The sequence below is a fragment of the Hakea prostrata genome, chromosome 4 (genome assembly GCF_041222555.1).
Source record: "Hakea prostrata isolate BN-2017 chromosome 4, UWA_Hpros_2, whole genome shotgun sequence".
NCBI classification, from domain to species: domain Eukaryota; kingdom Viridiplantae; phylum Streptophyta; class Magnoliopsida; order Proteales; family Proteaceae; genus Hakea; species Hakea prostrata.
In genome coordinates, this window is record NC_142603.1 from 52426758 (window position 1) to 52441638 (window position 14881).

Genomic DNA, 14881 nt, shown 5'->3' on the forward strand with positions numbered 1-14881 from the left:
GATTCATCTTTGGTGAGCATTCTCCACCCTTGCTTGAGTAGTAACACATCATTAATGTTCACCAGTTTTTAAAACCCTAATCCTTCCTCTTTTTCGGTCTACAACATTGATCCCAAAAAATCAGCGTTAACTGTTTTTTTTTGTTGGATTTTCCAACCAAAATCTTTGGCACAAGAAATCCATTTGGGAGCAAAAGTTTTTTGGGGAATTTGAAGCACCGCATATAATAAACAAGAAGCTTTCTTTTATCAGCCATATTTATGCTTAATGTTCCTTCATAATTTCATATTTATCTTTTCTACATATTAGATACTTAATATTCCTTCATATATTTCATATTTATCAAAACACATCCATGCCCAATAACAGAAAGAATTCTTAATTTACATAGGTGAAGAAAAACCTGATTCCAATATTTATTCACCCACAGTTTTTTTTTTGGCAGACCCATTTACATTATATAAATATCTTTTCTTTCCCTTCATGTGAGATGATCAGCAAACTCTCTTTCTCTTAACCACTTCCCATCAGGATATATCTGGTTAATAGGGCTCAGTGTAAATCGGTCCCACAAGATCAAACAAACATCTTTTTTCTGGTGAAATATCAAACATTTATTACAAATGCACGTGTACAAATGTACATTAAACTAAACAACCAAAGATAAGGGCTAAAAGAAGTTTCATTTTTTGTTGTAAAAGTATATTCTGTGCCGTCCTAAGATTGCAACACAAGATATCTTCAAGATTCAAAGGCTTCAGTAGGATTATTAAGACACTACATAGTGACTAGCAGTTGAAAAGAAATAAAGGAATAAGATTCAAAATAGGAAAATTTGAGGATTTAATCGTTCCATGGAAATTTCATTCTGCAACGAATTGTAATCAGCCAGAATCAACCCAAGTAACGGCCCCTACCAATCTTATTTAGTGGTTTCTAGTTTTGAAATTGGTGTTTCAATCAGATACTAAGAAATATGAAACATTATCTGGGTCAATGCTTGTTCACGTTCTGATGGTGATCACCTCCAGTTCTTGCATTTCAAGAATAATAAGAAACGGGACTTAACTCTTCACATCCTCTTGTATCAGTTACCTCAGAAACCTGCACTCGTTCAGTCTTGTTGGTTCAAACCCTCATTAGTCACAACCAACACTTTTTGGTGAATGACTTGATCGACCAGCAACTGTTTTTATAATAACAAAGGATCTTTGAATTGCTTGATTTTTTAACACATCCTATATATCATATCCGGTTACTGAAACAATAGCATGATTCTACCCAAAAAAAAAAAAAGGGGAAGACTGAAACAATAGCATGATCAAGAATGATTTTCTAACTCACATCCTTGAAAACTATATCTGGTGAATAAAACAGTAGCATGATCAAGAATTCTACCAGCCGCCTCAGCTCCAATTGCCATAACTTTAAGATTGGTTTTCATTTAAATGAAGGGAAAAAGGGTGGGCAAGGCAATAGAGTTCCCACCCTGTTTCTCTCAGTTCTCTTCTCCCTCCCCATGAGAAAGGATCACTCTACCTCGTTTGGCCAAGGTTGCCACCTTACCTGGGGCAGGTGGAATGCCCAACTCTCTCTCCCTAGAAGAATAACCGTGGAAAAGACTAAGCATCAATGAAACGAATGTCGAAGGTATTTGGATGGATCTGCCAAACATTTAAAGCTGCATATTCCTCCAAGCACTCCTTCAATTGAGCTTCGCTGTATCCCTGCACACATGCAAACAATGTCCCAACAATTAGAATTTACGAGCAGAAAGGGTCAGATTATAGTTCACTGATTTTAACCAAGAAAAAAAAAAAGAAATGCAAGGTTGACACCACACTTAATCCATGCACCACAAAAAGGGAATTCTGTTGATATTGCTGCCATTGCACAGGATGAAAAGTTCTGATGGGTGCAGAAAAATGAAGTGATCAAGATTAGAAATGGCTTGTTATTGATGTCATTTCGACAAGTGATTGCGGAGAATATTTTACCAACTTGGACATGGCTTGGCCAAATAATTGTGGCATGGATTTTGTATTAATTCACTCATAATCTCAAACAGAAGTTTAGAGCTATTTCTCACCATGTGATCAAAAGGATATTGGGGCCATGTGTACCTATTAACACCAGCCAGTTGACAAAGGTAACTGTGGTGTAACCTGGTTCGTGTGTGTGTGTTTTTTTCTTCTGGCAATTAAATCTTCCAGCTTTTACAAATAGCAACTAACCTTTCTGGAGATCCAATTGAGTGCATGGGCATAGGTCACATCCAAACGGTTCGTCCTTGCAGCTTCATCCCGGAGAATAGAATAGATATCAGAAATGGCATCCAAACCAGATTTCTGACGATCTTCTGAATAGAGTGAGAACTTTGACATCTGCATTAACCTCAGTGCCTCATCCACATCACTTTGAGCCACAGTTTCTGAGAATCTGAGCCTTGCTAACGCCTGTTTGTAGCTTAATCAGCAATGACAATTACTCTCTATGAATAGAGGAGAAGCAGCACTGTTTTTTAATATCAGATTATCTAAAGAGAAAATGAATAACTCACGGTGGATATCCGGAGAATACTGAGTAGGGTCCGCACTGTTGTGTAGGAATGAGGAGCACTTGATTTTGCCTCATCTTGTCGAATGCTGGTGTATGCAGTTGCTATGTACTCATCCAGCTCCTTTGGCACAGATGGACACATTCTTCTTGCAGCTGAGATATATGACCTGAAATCAAGTATAAGAATAAGTACCAATAGGAAAGTTATTCCTAGTCTAGAAATAAATAAAAAAATGAGTCAATTATAAGATCAAAATGTAATTGTACTCTCTATTCCATACCCATTTGTGATATAAAATCTTGAATAAGATGATGACATGGTCATACATGGTTAATTAACTCGTAAGCACTTCTATTCATTTCATACATAAAACATAGCTGATGGGTATTCTTGTTCATGCACTGGCATACTTGTTTGATGCCCCATGCTGATTGGCTTGGTTTAGGAGTTAGGCGTTTACATTGGATTTAATATTTTATTCTCTATTGAAATGAAAATTGATCATTGACCTGTTGTTATTTTTATTACCTTGAATGTATTGCCTCTAATCTCTTTGCCCAACTTTGGATTAATAGCACATGAAATCGGATTTGTTTCCTTTAGTCTTTATGATATTCACTTTTCTTACATTCGTCATTGCTGGTTAAAATCATATCGTGGACATCTTGCTAGTAGAGCGTAAGTGTTGTGCAATCCCCTCCCCAGCCCCTCCTAGTGTCTTTGTTAGCTTTGGATCTTGTTTTGTTGTAGAATACCCTAGTTTCTAGGGCTGTCCTACATCAATAGCAGCATTCACATTTGCATATTTATACAATTTAAAATTGTATTAATACATGCTAATACAAAAATATGGACATCTTGCTAGTAGAGTGTAAGTGTTGTGCAATCCCCTTCCCAACCCCTCCTAGTGTCTTTGTTAGCTTTGGATCTTGTTCCGTTGTAGAATACCGCAGTTGTTAGGGCTGTCCTACATCAATAGCAGCATACACATTTTCATATTTCTACAATTTAAAACTGTATTAGTACATGCTAATACAAAAGTATATGATGAGCATTGCTCTCTTTTATTTGAATACACTAAGTAATCATATAAAGAATTGGAGAAGAAATCCCAGCATATTAAATTACTATTCTGACGCCAGTGATCCTCCAATATGGTGGCAAAGTTGTGAATTATCACACTTGTTTTGTTCACTAATGCAAAGTTAAAATCAAGACGTATATGTATCAAAGACAACAGCAACTTCAACTACAGGTTGATTAGCAAGAATTACCGAAGAACAGATGGGTCAAGCGGAGCGAACCCAAGAGCAGGAGATTCTTTGTTTTGATGTACATAGAGGATATGCCTAGCCATTTCCAGATCTTTATCCCTATCTGCTTGATCCAGAATAAGCCACAGGAGATCAAAACGTGACAAAAGGGCCGGAGGGAGGTTAATGTTTTCAGCTGGAGTCCTCCGTAGATCATATCTTCCCCTTCAATATCAAAGATAAAGCTTTAGATGCATTATTCTGAGAGAACTAATTACACAATAACTGCTCAATCCATGTCCAAAGGAAACAAAAACTTGTACTTACTGTCATAAAGGAAATGGTACCACTTCAATTTGAGAAGCAGTCTAATATTATGAATGTGTGACAGAATTTTAGTAAAAAGAGTAGTTCTGTACCAAGCAGGGTTTGCAGCAGCTAGAACAGCAGTTCTAGCATTGAGAGATGTGGTGATTCCAGCCTTGGCAATGCTGACTGTCTGCTGCTCCATCACCTCATGTATCGATGTCCGATCAGATTCATCCATCTTGTCGAACTCATCAATAGCACATATACCCATATCTGCAAGCACCTGCAACACAACTCATCCTTCTTGAATCTAGAATGAAACACTGGAAGTCCCCCGGAAATTTCAGTAGCACGTCTCCACAGCAAAAGATCATATTTCTAATAATGAAGCTTAACCTAGTGACTATTTTCCATTGTGTGGGTCAAGTGAAATATTCTTTGCATTCCCAAAAAGGTCACAGATCACAGATGACTACATATTCTTGCTGGCAGGTTAAGTTAGATGAAGAACCCCAGATTAAACCTAAACACCTCTGAATAGGACTGAGACATCAAACACAAAAGAATCAACCTTCTCAGATGAAGGTCAAATTCTATCATATATATACTTTTATATTTATATTTTTAATATTATTTTTATATTTATATTTTGTATTTTATGTATTTATATATAGTATCATAAATAGAATACTAAATTTTAAGCTTAACAGTTACTTAAGTTTACTTGAAATTTGAAGTTCATATTCCTTTTTTTATTGTGTTATCTTCTTCCTTCAATTTCCTCTAGGTGAATACTCCATGGTATATTTTTTCCATATGTCAAAGCAAAACAAAAATACATCTAAAATATTTCTCTATTTACTTTAAAATTGAGATAAAATTAAAATTAAGTTAAAAAAGAAACCAATCAAAATAAATGAACAAATGCATCCAAGAAGGAGAAGTGGAGAGGTGTGTCCGGGGTCTTGTGTGATCAATGTATTCCTTTAAAGCTCAAAGGAAAATTCTATATGACCGTTCAACCAATTATGTTGTTTGGTGCAAAGTGTTGGGCTGTTAAAAAAAATCATATAGAGCAAAAATCAGGATGCTAAGATGGATTCTAGTTGAGTTCCTCTCAAGTTTTAGGACATTGGAAAAATCAAGAGGATTCTAATCTCTGGATCTTAAATCTAATTCGTATTAAAAAAAAAAAACCGCATGCAAATTTTAGATTCAGGTATTGAGTTGTGGAAAATTCAGAACTGAGCTTAAATAATAAAGGAAGAATATGAACTTTGGTTTCCCACCAGCAGTCTTGGATCAGAATCACACTGATCCCAAGGATTTCCCACCCTTAACTGAACTCGCAGCATGCAAACTTTCTCAACGTCAAAAGAAAAGGCTCAATCCAAAATATCATTAACCAAATTCATGTACAAAGCTGTAACCCCTTACAAACTTGTATGGAAGACTCAAAGAGAGATTTAAAACTTCACAAAGAAATGCCTAACTCAATTCTAAAGTAATACGGTAACATAAACCGACTAGGAAACTAAAACAATGAAAGAAATGGATTCGGAATGACTTTAACTAAACTAATGAAGCAAATCCTATTTTCCTATTTTCTAGCCATATGTAGGCCCATTAAACAGTCCATTTCAAAGAAAAACTGATGAAATCCAATGCCCAACAAGTACAAAAATCATCTCTAAGTGACTTATCTGCATCATTGGCAGAACTGCAGTAAGATGATGTGGCCAGAAATTGTCAGCTATATTAAGAACATCCTGGCACTAAGCTGCATCATTTCCAAACTATGATTTGCGGGACTTTTCCTTACAGGCTCTTGCATTTATGTCGTGACAGTTAGACATTCAGTCACTGGTATGTTCTTTGCATATAAGATAGCTCGATATTGTCATATTTTAATGTCATCGTTCCTTCTTACGTTTCATGTCAATCATTTCCTTGGACTTGCTTTACTGATATCATCAGCACAGAAATAAACCTAGATCCAAGCGTCTGTCTCAATTGCTGAAGTTATATTTATTGCTGATTTACCTTTTCATCCATATAATGTGAGTTTATCTACTGTAACAAAGAGCAAAGGAACAGAAATAATTGCATAAACAATGCAGAGGCTCCTGCCACTGCGGGGTCTGGGGTCATAATGTATACGGCCATGCACCCACATAGTAGAGTGGCTGTTTCTTGATATATATATCACACATATTTGGTGTGGTTTTTTTGGTTTTGGGGGTGGGGGTGGGGGTTAGGTTGTTCACGTCCATATCTGCACTATTTTTCTAACATTAAAAGAATCAATAAATGGTGTAACCCAAGTAGAATACACATGTCAGATACAATTTTATGCTTCATGAGGACATGCTTGGATGGAAAGATGAAAGAGCTGTAGTGCACCTAGTAGTTAGAATTCTCACCAAGGCTCCACCTTCAAGGACCATCTCATTTGTTACTGGATCCTTCTGAACAGCAGCAGTTAGACCAACCCCACTGCTTCCTTTCCCGGTGGTGTACACTCCCCTGGGTGCAACATTGATTATGTGCTTGAGAAGCTGACTTTTTGCAACCCCAGGATCTCCCATCAAACAAATATGGAGATCACCTCTGATCTGCACCCAACAAGAGATTTATTTATGCAATTGTTATGACTGATGATACTGAATGAGATATAATTCGTGAAGAATGAGCCTAGTGTCACTAAATTTATGAACAAACACCCAAGTTGATAAAAGAAAGTATGATAGGAATGCTGGAATATCAGGTTAATTACAATCATATAACCAGTCAATGAATTACTACAAGCCGAATATTTGATACCTATTAAGAAAAAAAGTCAAAGCCACAAATGCAAATGCTAGAATGTGAGCATCACTAAATTTATGAACAAACACCCAAGTTGATAAAAGAAAGTATGACAAGAATGCTGGAATATCAGGTTAATTACAATCATATAACCCAGTCAATGAATTTCTACAAGCCAAATATTTGATATCTATTAAGAAAAAGTCAAAGCTACAAATGCAAATGCTAGAATGTGAGCATCCTGGTTGTTCATCGACCATGAAATAGACTTACTTAGCCTTACATGGATGGTGATATCCTGTCTGATGCCAATATAGTAATCAACAAAAATGTCCATTGAATAGCCATCATGCCATTACCTTCATTCCATCTTTCAATTTTCTGTGAGGAGCACCCACAAGGAGAAGAAGAAGAGCTTTCTTAACATCTTCATGGCCAAAAATCTCAGGAGCTAATGACTTTGCCAACTTATTGTAAATATCACCATCCTCAGCTAAGCGTGCAATTTGCTCCTCTTCATCATCTTTAAATTCATAACTGCAATTAGGAAGCCATGATATAAAGTCACCATTCTTTTACACTGTGGCATCATCCAGTGATCCAAATATCTTAAATTTTATATGGGTAGACAACAAAATAGGTCTACAGACAGTAGATACAGTGAGTTGATGAAAAATGACCAACTGAGGTCTTTTTTTTAGATGAATAAATAATTCATTAACCAAAAAAAGACAGGGGGGGGGGGACAACAAGAAAGCAAGAGCAGAGACCAACCGAAGCCAACAATGGCCCTAAGCAAAAGCAAAGAAAGAAAAAAACGAACTAGGCACCAAGGCCGCAAACAAAGAACCAAGACAAACTCAAGGAACAAAGCTAGGTTTTCCTATTTTTCTTCTTCCTAGAAGACTTAAACAAAACAGTAAAGTCTTCGCCAAGGTGGTGGCACCCTTTATTTGAACAGTTGCTTCTCCTACTACCTTGAAGCAGAGGGGAAAGTGTATCAGATTCAGAAGAGCCCCAAGCTTAGAATTACAAGAGGCAAATTCCTTGTGAACACCGAAATGGGATCAAGATTAGGCTTTAGAACCACAAACAAAAGGGAAGAATTAATGGATGGGAGGGGCGTGGAGCTCTGGGCTGCAAGGGGGAAGAGACAAGTGGGCTGGGAAGAAGAAACGGGATTCGGGAAGGGAGTGCTGGATAGGGGGCTGGGAAATAAACGATGGGCTGGATAAATAGAGCAGGCCGAGTGGGCTAGGGGAGTGCGATAGGAGGGAGTATGGACCTAGAGATTGAAGGGGGGAAAAAGCAAGAGAGACAGGTCAACGACCTAGCTGAGGGAAGGTAAAAGGGGTGGGGCCATGAAGAGGCCACATGGAAAAGGGAGACTAGGTGAGAAAGATGAAAGGGATTAAGAGAGAAGGCTTACCGCAAGGGAGGATAGAGGAAACACAAGAAAGGGAAAATGTAAAGATCATAGGAGGCGGTAGGGTCTAAGGAGAGAGAAGAGAGATTTAGGGGAAGGGAAAGTTAATGTGGGGTGATCAATGACAGAGGCAGCAATGGAAGGCTCAAAAATAATTGTGATAAGGAGAGGCACAACCACACAACAATGGCAAGGATTTGGGGGTCAAAAGCAGTGAAGAGATGGGATTTAGCCAAGAGGGAGAATTGCCTTTGATCAGGTCTCGAATAGGGTGAGATGAAGCAAAATCAAAGGCATCATCACATCTCACTAAGGGATTGTTAGAGGTTGGGGATAGGGAGGAGAACTAGTTTTCCCTGTAAGTGTTTAAAGAGGCAACAGGCACTGATGCTAGCAATGAGGAGCCGAGCATCTCTAGTGAAGGCTCATCGGGTGGTAACTAAACCACCTATTTTCCTCTAGGGTTCAAGGTTCACAACAATAGTCACAATGTTGGATTCGGTGGAGAAGGATTGGTGACATAAGAATTCAAACGCAGAGCATCATTTCTAGCATAATCTCCCAAGGATGGTGTCCAAAAAAGTTGTAAAGAATGCAATGAGGAGGCTTCCATTAAGATGCCACTTCTTGGGTGAAAATATAAGCACGTTTCCTCATTGAGAATGATAGACAAAGGCAAAGGAGAATCTGTCGCTACCCCAACATAAATACGAGCAAGGGTGAGCCTATCAGTCTTTTGAATTTCGACGTTGGTGAATAGGGAAGTCCCTAAAGCCAAACCCTCGATGCTCAAACCTTCACTAACCAATGATGGAGTGAGAGACATAGGAGGGAGATTTAGTGAGGAAGCGAGGAAAACTCATCTCAAGATAGTTGAAGATGGCGATGCCACTATCGGGGGGGGGTAGGAAAGGGGGATCGGACATTATACAAAGAAAACTCTCAACCTCTATTTCAAAAAATATGAATGAACGTTAAAGATCCTTAATTGAATAAGGATGTTTCAGACAAAGGAGTTTGATCTATGCAAAAGCCTTGCTGTTATATACAAGTGCAAGAGGAAATAATGGGAATGCACAAAGAAACAGAGTAACCATTTTCTGTGTTGACAATTTCATTTGTAGAACTAGAAGGATCCCCAAGAAAGATGACGTAGCCATGACTGGCACCCGTAGGGCACCTCATATTTTAGGTCCAGATTCAGTCCACAAACATGCAGCACCAAGGGCTGGCCGAATCTGATCAGGGGTATTTTGGTCATTTTATCCCCTCTCTTGGAGCCTTGTAGGACTTGTTAGATGCAGACTGCTGTTAGAAGCCTATATCTACTTTTATTTTTTAGTTTGGTTTTGTTTTGGTCAAGTCATCAAAGAGTCCCAGTCTTGTTAGGAGTCAATAAGAGAGGGATTCCCTTGGTTCGAGTCCACTCCTTACTCCTTACAAGGATTCTAGATCTCCTATTATTTTATAATTTGGACCATTCCTTGATAAGCTATGGTGGAGTCCTTGCTGGAGTGAGTCCCCCTAGTCTAGTAGGAGTCCTTTATTTTGGTTTCTAAGTTGGAGCAAATCTTAAAAGGGATTCCTTCTGAATTAGAAGTCCTTATGTGTTTGCACCTTTATTCAATAGTCCTTGTTTGTTTTGTTTTCTATTTTTTAGTCCAAGTTGGTTTTCTTTACCAAGTCCTATTTATTTTCCTTCAATGTAATATGGCTATAAATAGAGCCGTCACCCCCATGTAACAAATCAGGCTTTTGATGAATAAAATCATGAAGAGGGTTGAGGGAAGACTTGGAGTCGTGGAAGACAGCCCACAACCTGGGTTCTAGAGTTACATTATTTTCTGCAATTGTGGTTCTTCTTCCTAGGTCTGCAGCAACCATTTTCAGTTTCTGAATTCTTCAACTTCTTCAAGGAACACCTTCTAGAAATGCAAACATTTCCCAAACCCCTACCTATCCTCTCCTACCTTCCCCTCCCTTGTGCAGCCCTTTCCCTCTTCCACTTTCATCTTCTTCCATCCAGCAACCAGAAATCCTAAAACTCTAAGAAATCCCAACCCCTTCCACCAAATGCTAATTCCTTTTGAGGGCAACCCCTACCCACAAGAAGTAACCTTTGACCTTGACAGGACCCCAGCCTTAACCCCCTAAAACCCTATAATCTAGCCTCCAACAAAACCTTAACCCTAGGATGAATTTGAAATTAAAAAACAGCAAATGCAACTTTCAGTTTCAGTCCAATCCTTCATCAGAAACCCCTGGCAAAACCTTAGTCCCTTTCCTCTCAACCCTACCCACCCTCCCTAGAATCCTAGACACATTAGGAGACCTAATTTTAAGACCCCAGCTTGGGAATCAAACCTGAAACTGGTATTCCACAGAAATGGCTTTGATCCTCTAATTTTCCAAGTCCTAATCCTGCTGGCTGAAACCTACTCCCAATCAAACCCTAAATCATCCCTAAACCCTAGAAACCCTAAAAGCATAAACCTAGCCTTTTCCCAAACCCTAGACTTGAATTCCAAACTACAGCAAAAATGTGGACTGAATTTTATAAAACATACGATCCTAACCGTTGCCCACCCCTCCTAAAACCCTAGAACCATCTAGCCAGCCCTAGACCTATGACTGCAGGGTATATTTCACCTTGCTGCTGCCCTTGAGAATTGACTAAGATTAGACCTGAAACAGTGAGATTAAACTACTGCTGGTTCTATTAGACAGGATCCTGATATGACAGGTTAGCTTTTTCCCTTCTAAGTTCCCAAATAAATGTTTTTGTTTAACCTAAAAGAAGGAAGTGTAACCTGTCCCAAGGACCCAACTCCAAAGTCGGAGAAATATGATTCTAGACACTCAGCATTTATTTGGCACAAAGCTCTCTCCTTCAGACTCAAACCCATTTCTTCAAATGACAGCCATCTTGCAACCACCACAAGAAGTCATGGTGCTTGGTTGAAACAAATCTCCACAAAGAGCACTTGAAATGGTCCAAAGTGCAAAGAATGCCAACAAATCTGTTGGAACAACATTCTACAGGAATAAAGATGGACTGCTGCCTCTTTTTTTAATTATTCCAATTTGTTATTAGAAATGCTTCAATTTTTCATTATTTTGGATAGCTATAGTGTAGGCTCAGGCATTCTCATCTTACTAATGTGTCATCAAGTACTTTCTGGGACAGATATGGCAATTGCCAAGTACAAAAGAAATCCATCCAGTAAACAACAGGGAAGAAGCAATACGGAGAGCGGCTTATATATTGGTATCATTAATTATATATATAAGGGAATGAAGTGATAGGAATGCTGCATATCTTTGATGTGGCATTTGGGTTATTTGAGTTCATATGCTTACAGAGAGTTTGAAACAACTTACTCCTCATATTTTTTCTTGAAATGGGTAACAGACATGGCCTCCAAGTATGTATCTGCAACCAAGCCTGCCCGCATTGCTCTAAATCCCGTGTATGGCATAGGAAGAAATATTCCTGACAGTTCAACAACATCACCTGGGGCTACCTGGTCAACACCAACAAAGAGAAGGAAAAAGCAGGTGCAAATCAGTAAGCATAATGTAATTCTGGAAACTTCAGTGAAGGGCAGCCTCCCTAAATCTCACCCCTGTCCACCCATAAAATAGGAGGTGATAGATAAGAAAATCCACCTTTAAATTCTCTTGGGATTTGAAGCATTACCCACAAAGCCTGTTAATTTTTCTAGGATTTGAAAAAGAAAAATTTAACCCTCATCCCCGAAAACAAGGTTATAATTTCTTCAATCTCCACTTTTGAGATGACCAGTTATAAATTCTGAAATATAATTACCAAAAGAAGTTCTGAAAATATATGTAAATGTCCACTAGGAAACTCAAGATGTAACCCCATCCTTCCCAAAACTGTAAGAAAATATATCAACAAACCTTCCTAGTGAGCTCTCCTCTAAAATGAATGGTCATTGTCCGTGGTATGCGCCCCTTGGGAACATGTTCTGCTAATTCTTGAATTTTTGCCTGCAAAAATTTGCTTCCAACGGTTTATAAGAGGCAGAAGAGAGATGGGGAAAAAAGCATCGCTTGATGCATGACATCATAAGAATGGAATATAAATCACAGATAATGTTTTGCACTACAAAATCATGGACATAGACTTCCAGATTATGAGAGCTCTATGGGGAGAAGGAATGCAGCACCTCTTGAAATTTCAAAAATTTTGATGCCCTGAGCTGAAGGATGAGATTCCCTTTTGTTTTGTTGACTTTACAACGGGTGGATGGGCACTCAAACAAGGGCATGAACACTCTAGCTGTTACTTCCTGTTTTTCAGAACAACCAAAGGGGGATTGAGAAAAATCAATCATTATGACAAAGGGTTTGGAACCTATCAATATCATGATAAAAAGAAGAAATAAGAATATGTGCTTGTGGAACAATTCAACCAAGCCCTGTACAAACTCATACTACATGAGTAATGCTCTTCCATTCAAATCTGTCTATGGATATTTCTCCAGTAAAATAAACCGTACAATTTGATTACACGAAATGAAAAATCTTGTGAGATCAAATAGAATGTACTTAAGGTAGGATTCAATACCTGGTAAATTTCAAAACCGCACTCTTCACATGTATACACAGCCACCTGCATCAATGGCTTTACATCTGAACATCTAGTTATAATCCCGGAAATCCTTACAAGACAGCCAATATTGGAAGCTGTAACTTCTCGAAGTGAAAATGGTCTTTCTTTAGAAGAAGCTTTTATGTAGACTTCACTGCATTACAAGATATCACAAAGAGATGCTTTTCACATTAAGTACTGGATATTGTTGAAGGGTTGGGGAAGGTGAGTCAGTAAGCATCAAACACATATAGCCAATAGTCCAGTTTCATCTGAATAAAACAACAACCATCTTGGTAGAAGTCAAAATTCGTGTCCAACCGGCTATCAAATGACAACAAATTTGCTACTAACATGTTACAAATACTAAACAGCTTGTTTGAGGATAATTTTGTTCAAACTTCAATGAATGTATGAAGTGCAATAGCAGCGGTGAAATGGTTGTCCTTCGACTTACTAAAAACGCTTAATCTCTGGGGGCATTCTCTGGAGTGGATCCGAGCCATCTGCATTCTCAGTTCCTTCTTCCATTCTCTGAGTCATCAGTACATCATGGTCGTCGTCGGGAAATACCTCTGTTGGCGGTGGAAGGAGCTCATCAATGGCTTCGGCGAAAATACTAAGGTATCGACGAGTATTTCCGGTAACCCTTTCAAGGAACTCCTCGTCCAAATCCTTATACTAAAAAAGGGAAGGGGAAAGAGGAAACATAGCAGTAAAATTAGGGTTTTTGCAAATCGCGAACATAAGATCTGGAAGAAAGAAAAAGAAGAAGCTCGGGGAAGTGTGGAAGTGTACATTGAAGAGATCCTCAAGGTCGATCTGGACAGCTCGCATTTTACGGTTGGCGACTTCTTGCTGAGGAACATCGAAAGATGTCAGGTGTTAGGAATCACACATAAAATCTAGTTTTTTTTCTAAGAGATACAAGAACAAACTTACGAGAATGTTGAAATATTTGGGATTGCCATGTGCATCGGCGAAGTTCCTCAGGAAATCCTTTGCCAGTTCTGCAACAGACAAATAGCTCCGGCTTTAGATTACAGGAGAGATAAGCGATAAATCGTTAATGGTGTCGTATGATTACCTTTGTCGGCACTGAAATCGATATCTTTCATGCTTCTAGGCTGCTTTCTTCTGTGCGCGTTGCGTTAGAAATATGAGATAGAGATGAACGGAAGAAGAACCGGAGTATCAGAGAGCAAATTTGAGCATGACCTTCTGTCTTTTGGCGGGAAAAGAGGCTCAGCTCTATGCGTTTTGGCGGGAAGCAAATGGGATCGTCGCAGTGTCGGAATCGGAATGCAGCCCGGTTCATATCAGGTTAGAATCGTTGGGAAAGGTGTTTTTTTTTTTTAGTAAAAAAAAGTAAAATTTGGTGTTGTATGATTCCCTTTTAGGCTTTTACTATAAATGTTTTTCTTTATAGTAAAATTAGGAGGTAACTTGGGTGGTGTTGTTAAAATCCCTTTTACCCTTACCAAAAAAAAAATTCCCTTTTTCCAAAACATGAATTTCATATAATCACCTAAGGGGTGGTATTTTCGTTGGATGTATGTGAATCACTTTTTAACATTGTCATTATGGGAAAAAATTTACGTTAAAACAACAAAATTTCAAAGTAAGGATGCAAATGTATAATCAAAATAGACATCAATATTTTAGTGAAAAGCTCATGAGTTTGACGCTCTTGTGTGATATGTAAAAGAGTAATTGAATTCAAACAAATCCATGGCTTAAGAAGAATAAAAGAAAGGTTAGTTTTTTAAATTTGAAGTATCAATCCCAATCCTCATTGTATATAAAATTCAAAAATTAAAAATCTATATCTAAGGGTTTTTTTTTATATCAATTTTCATTCTTGCTTTTCCCTCGTTAGAATAAATCAATACTAAAACCATCTAAAG

At 38.2% G+C, this 14881-nt stretch overlaps 1 protein-coding gene across 1 annotated transcript; it reads right to left on the reverse strand.

Moving 5' to 3' along the window:
- Window positions 1-1314: 1314 nt before the first annotated feature.
- Window positions 1315-14222, reverse strand: PRL (Minichromosome maintenance (MCM2/3/5) family protein). Its single transcript, XM_089153524.1, has 15 exons — window positions 14062-14222; window positions 13917-13984; window positions 13773-13832; window positions 13432-13655; window positions 12951-13128; window positions 12550-12672; window positions 12281-12370; window positions 11738-11880; window positions 7290-7467; window positions 6546-6737; window positions 4233-4405; window positions 3835-4038; window positions 2561-2726; window positions 2235-2456; window positions 1315-1727 (listed from the first exon to the last, which is right to left on the reverse strand). Exons 1-15 carry the CDS (start codon window positions 14090-14092, stop codon window positions 1623-1625), a joined length of 2157 nt encoding a protein of 718 aa, XP_089009650.1. The 5' UTR covers window positions 14093-14222; the 3' UTR covers window positions 1315-1622.
- Window positions 14223-14881: the final 659 nt, after the last annotated feature.

Bases quoted from the DNA above. Each gene is read 5' to 3' on its own strand.
- PRL (XM_089153524.1), bottom strand. From the start codon at position 14,092: ATGAAAGATATCGATTTCAGTGCCGACAAAG. The intron at 12,673-12,950 runs GTATTGAATCCT...TCTGAAAAACAG, and splicing joins GCGGTTTTGAAATTTACCAG to GAAGTAACAGCTAGAGTGTT. The intron at 6,738-7,289 runs GTAATGGCATGA...TGTTGGGTGCAG, and splicing joins AATTGAAAGATGGAATGAAG to ATCAGAGGTGATCTCCATAT.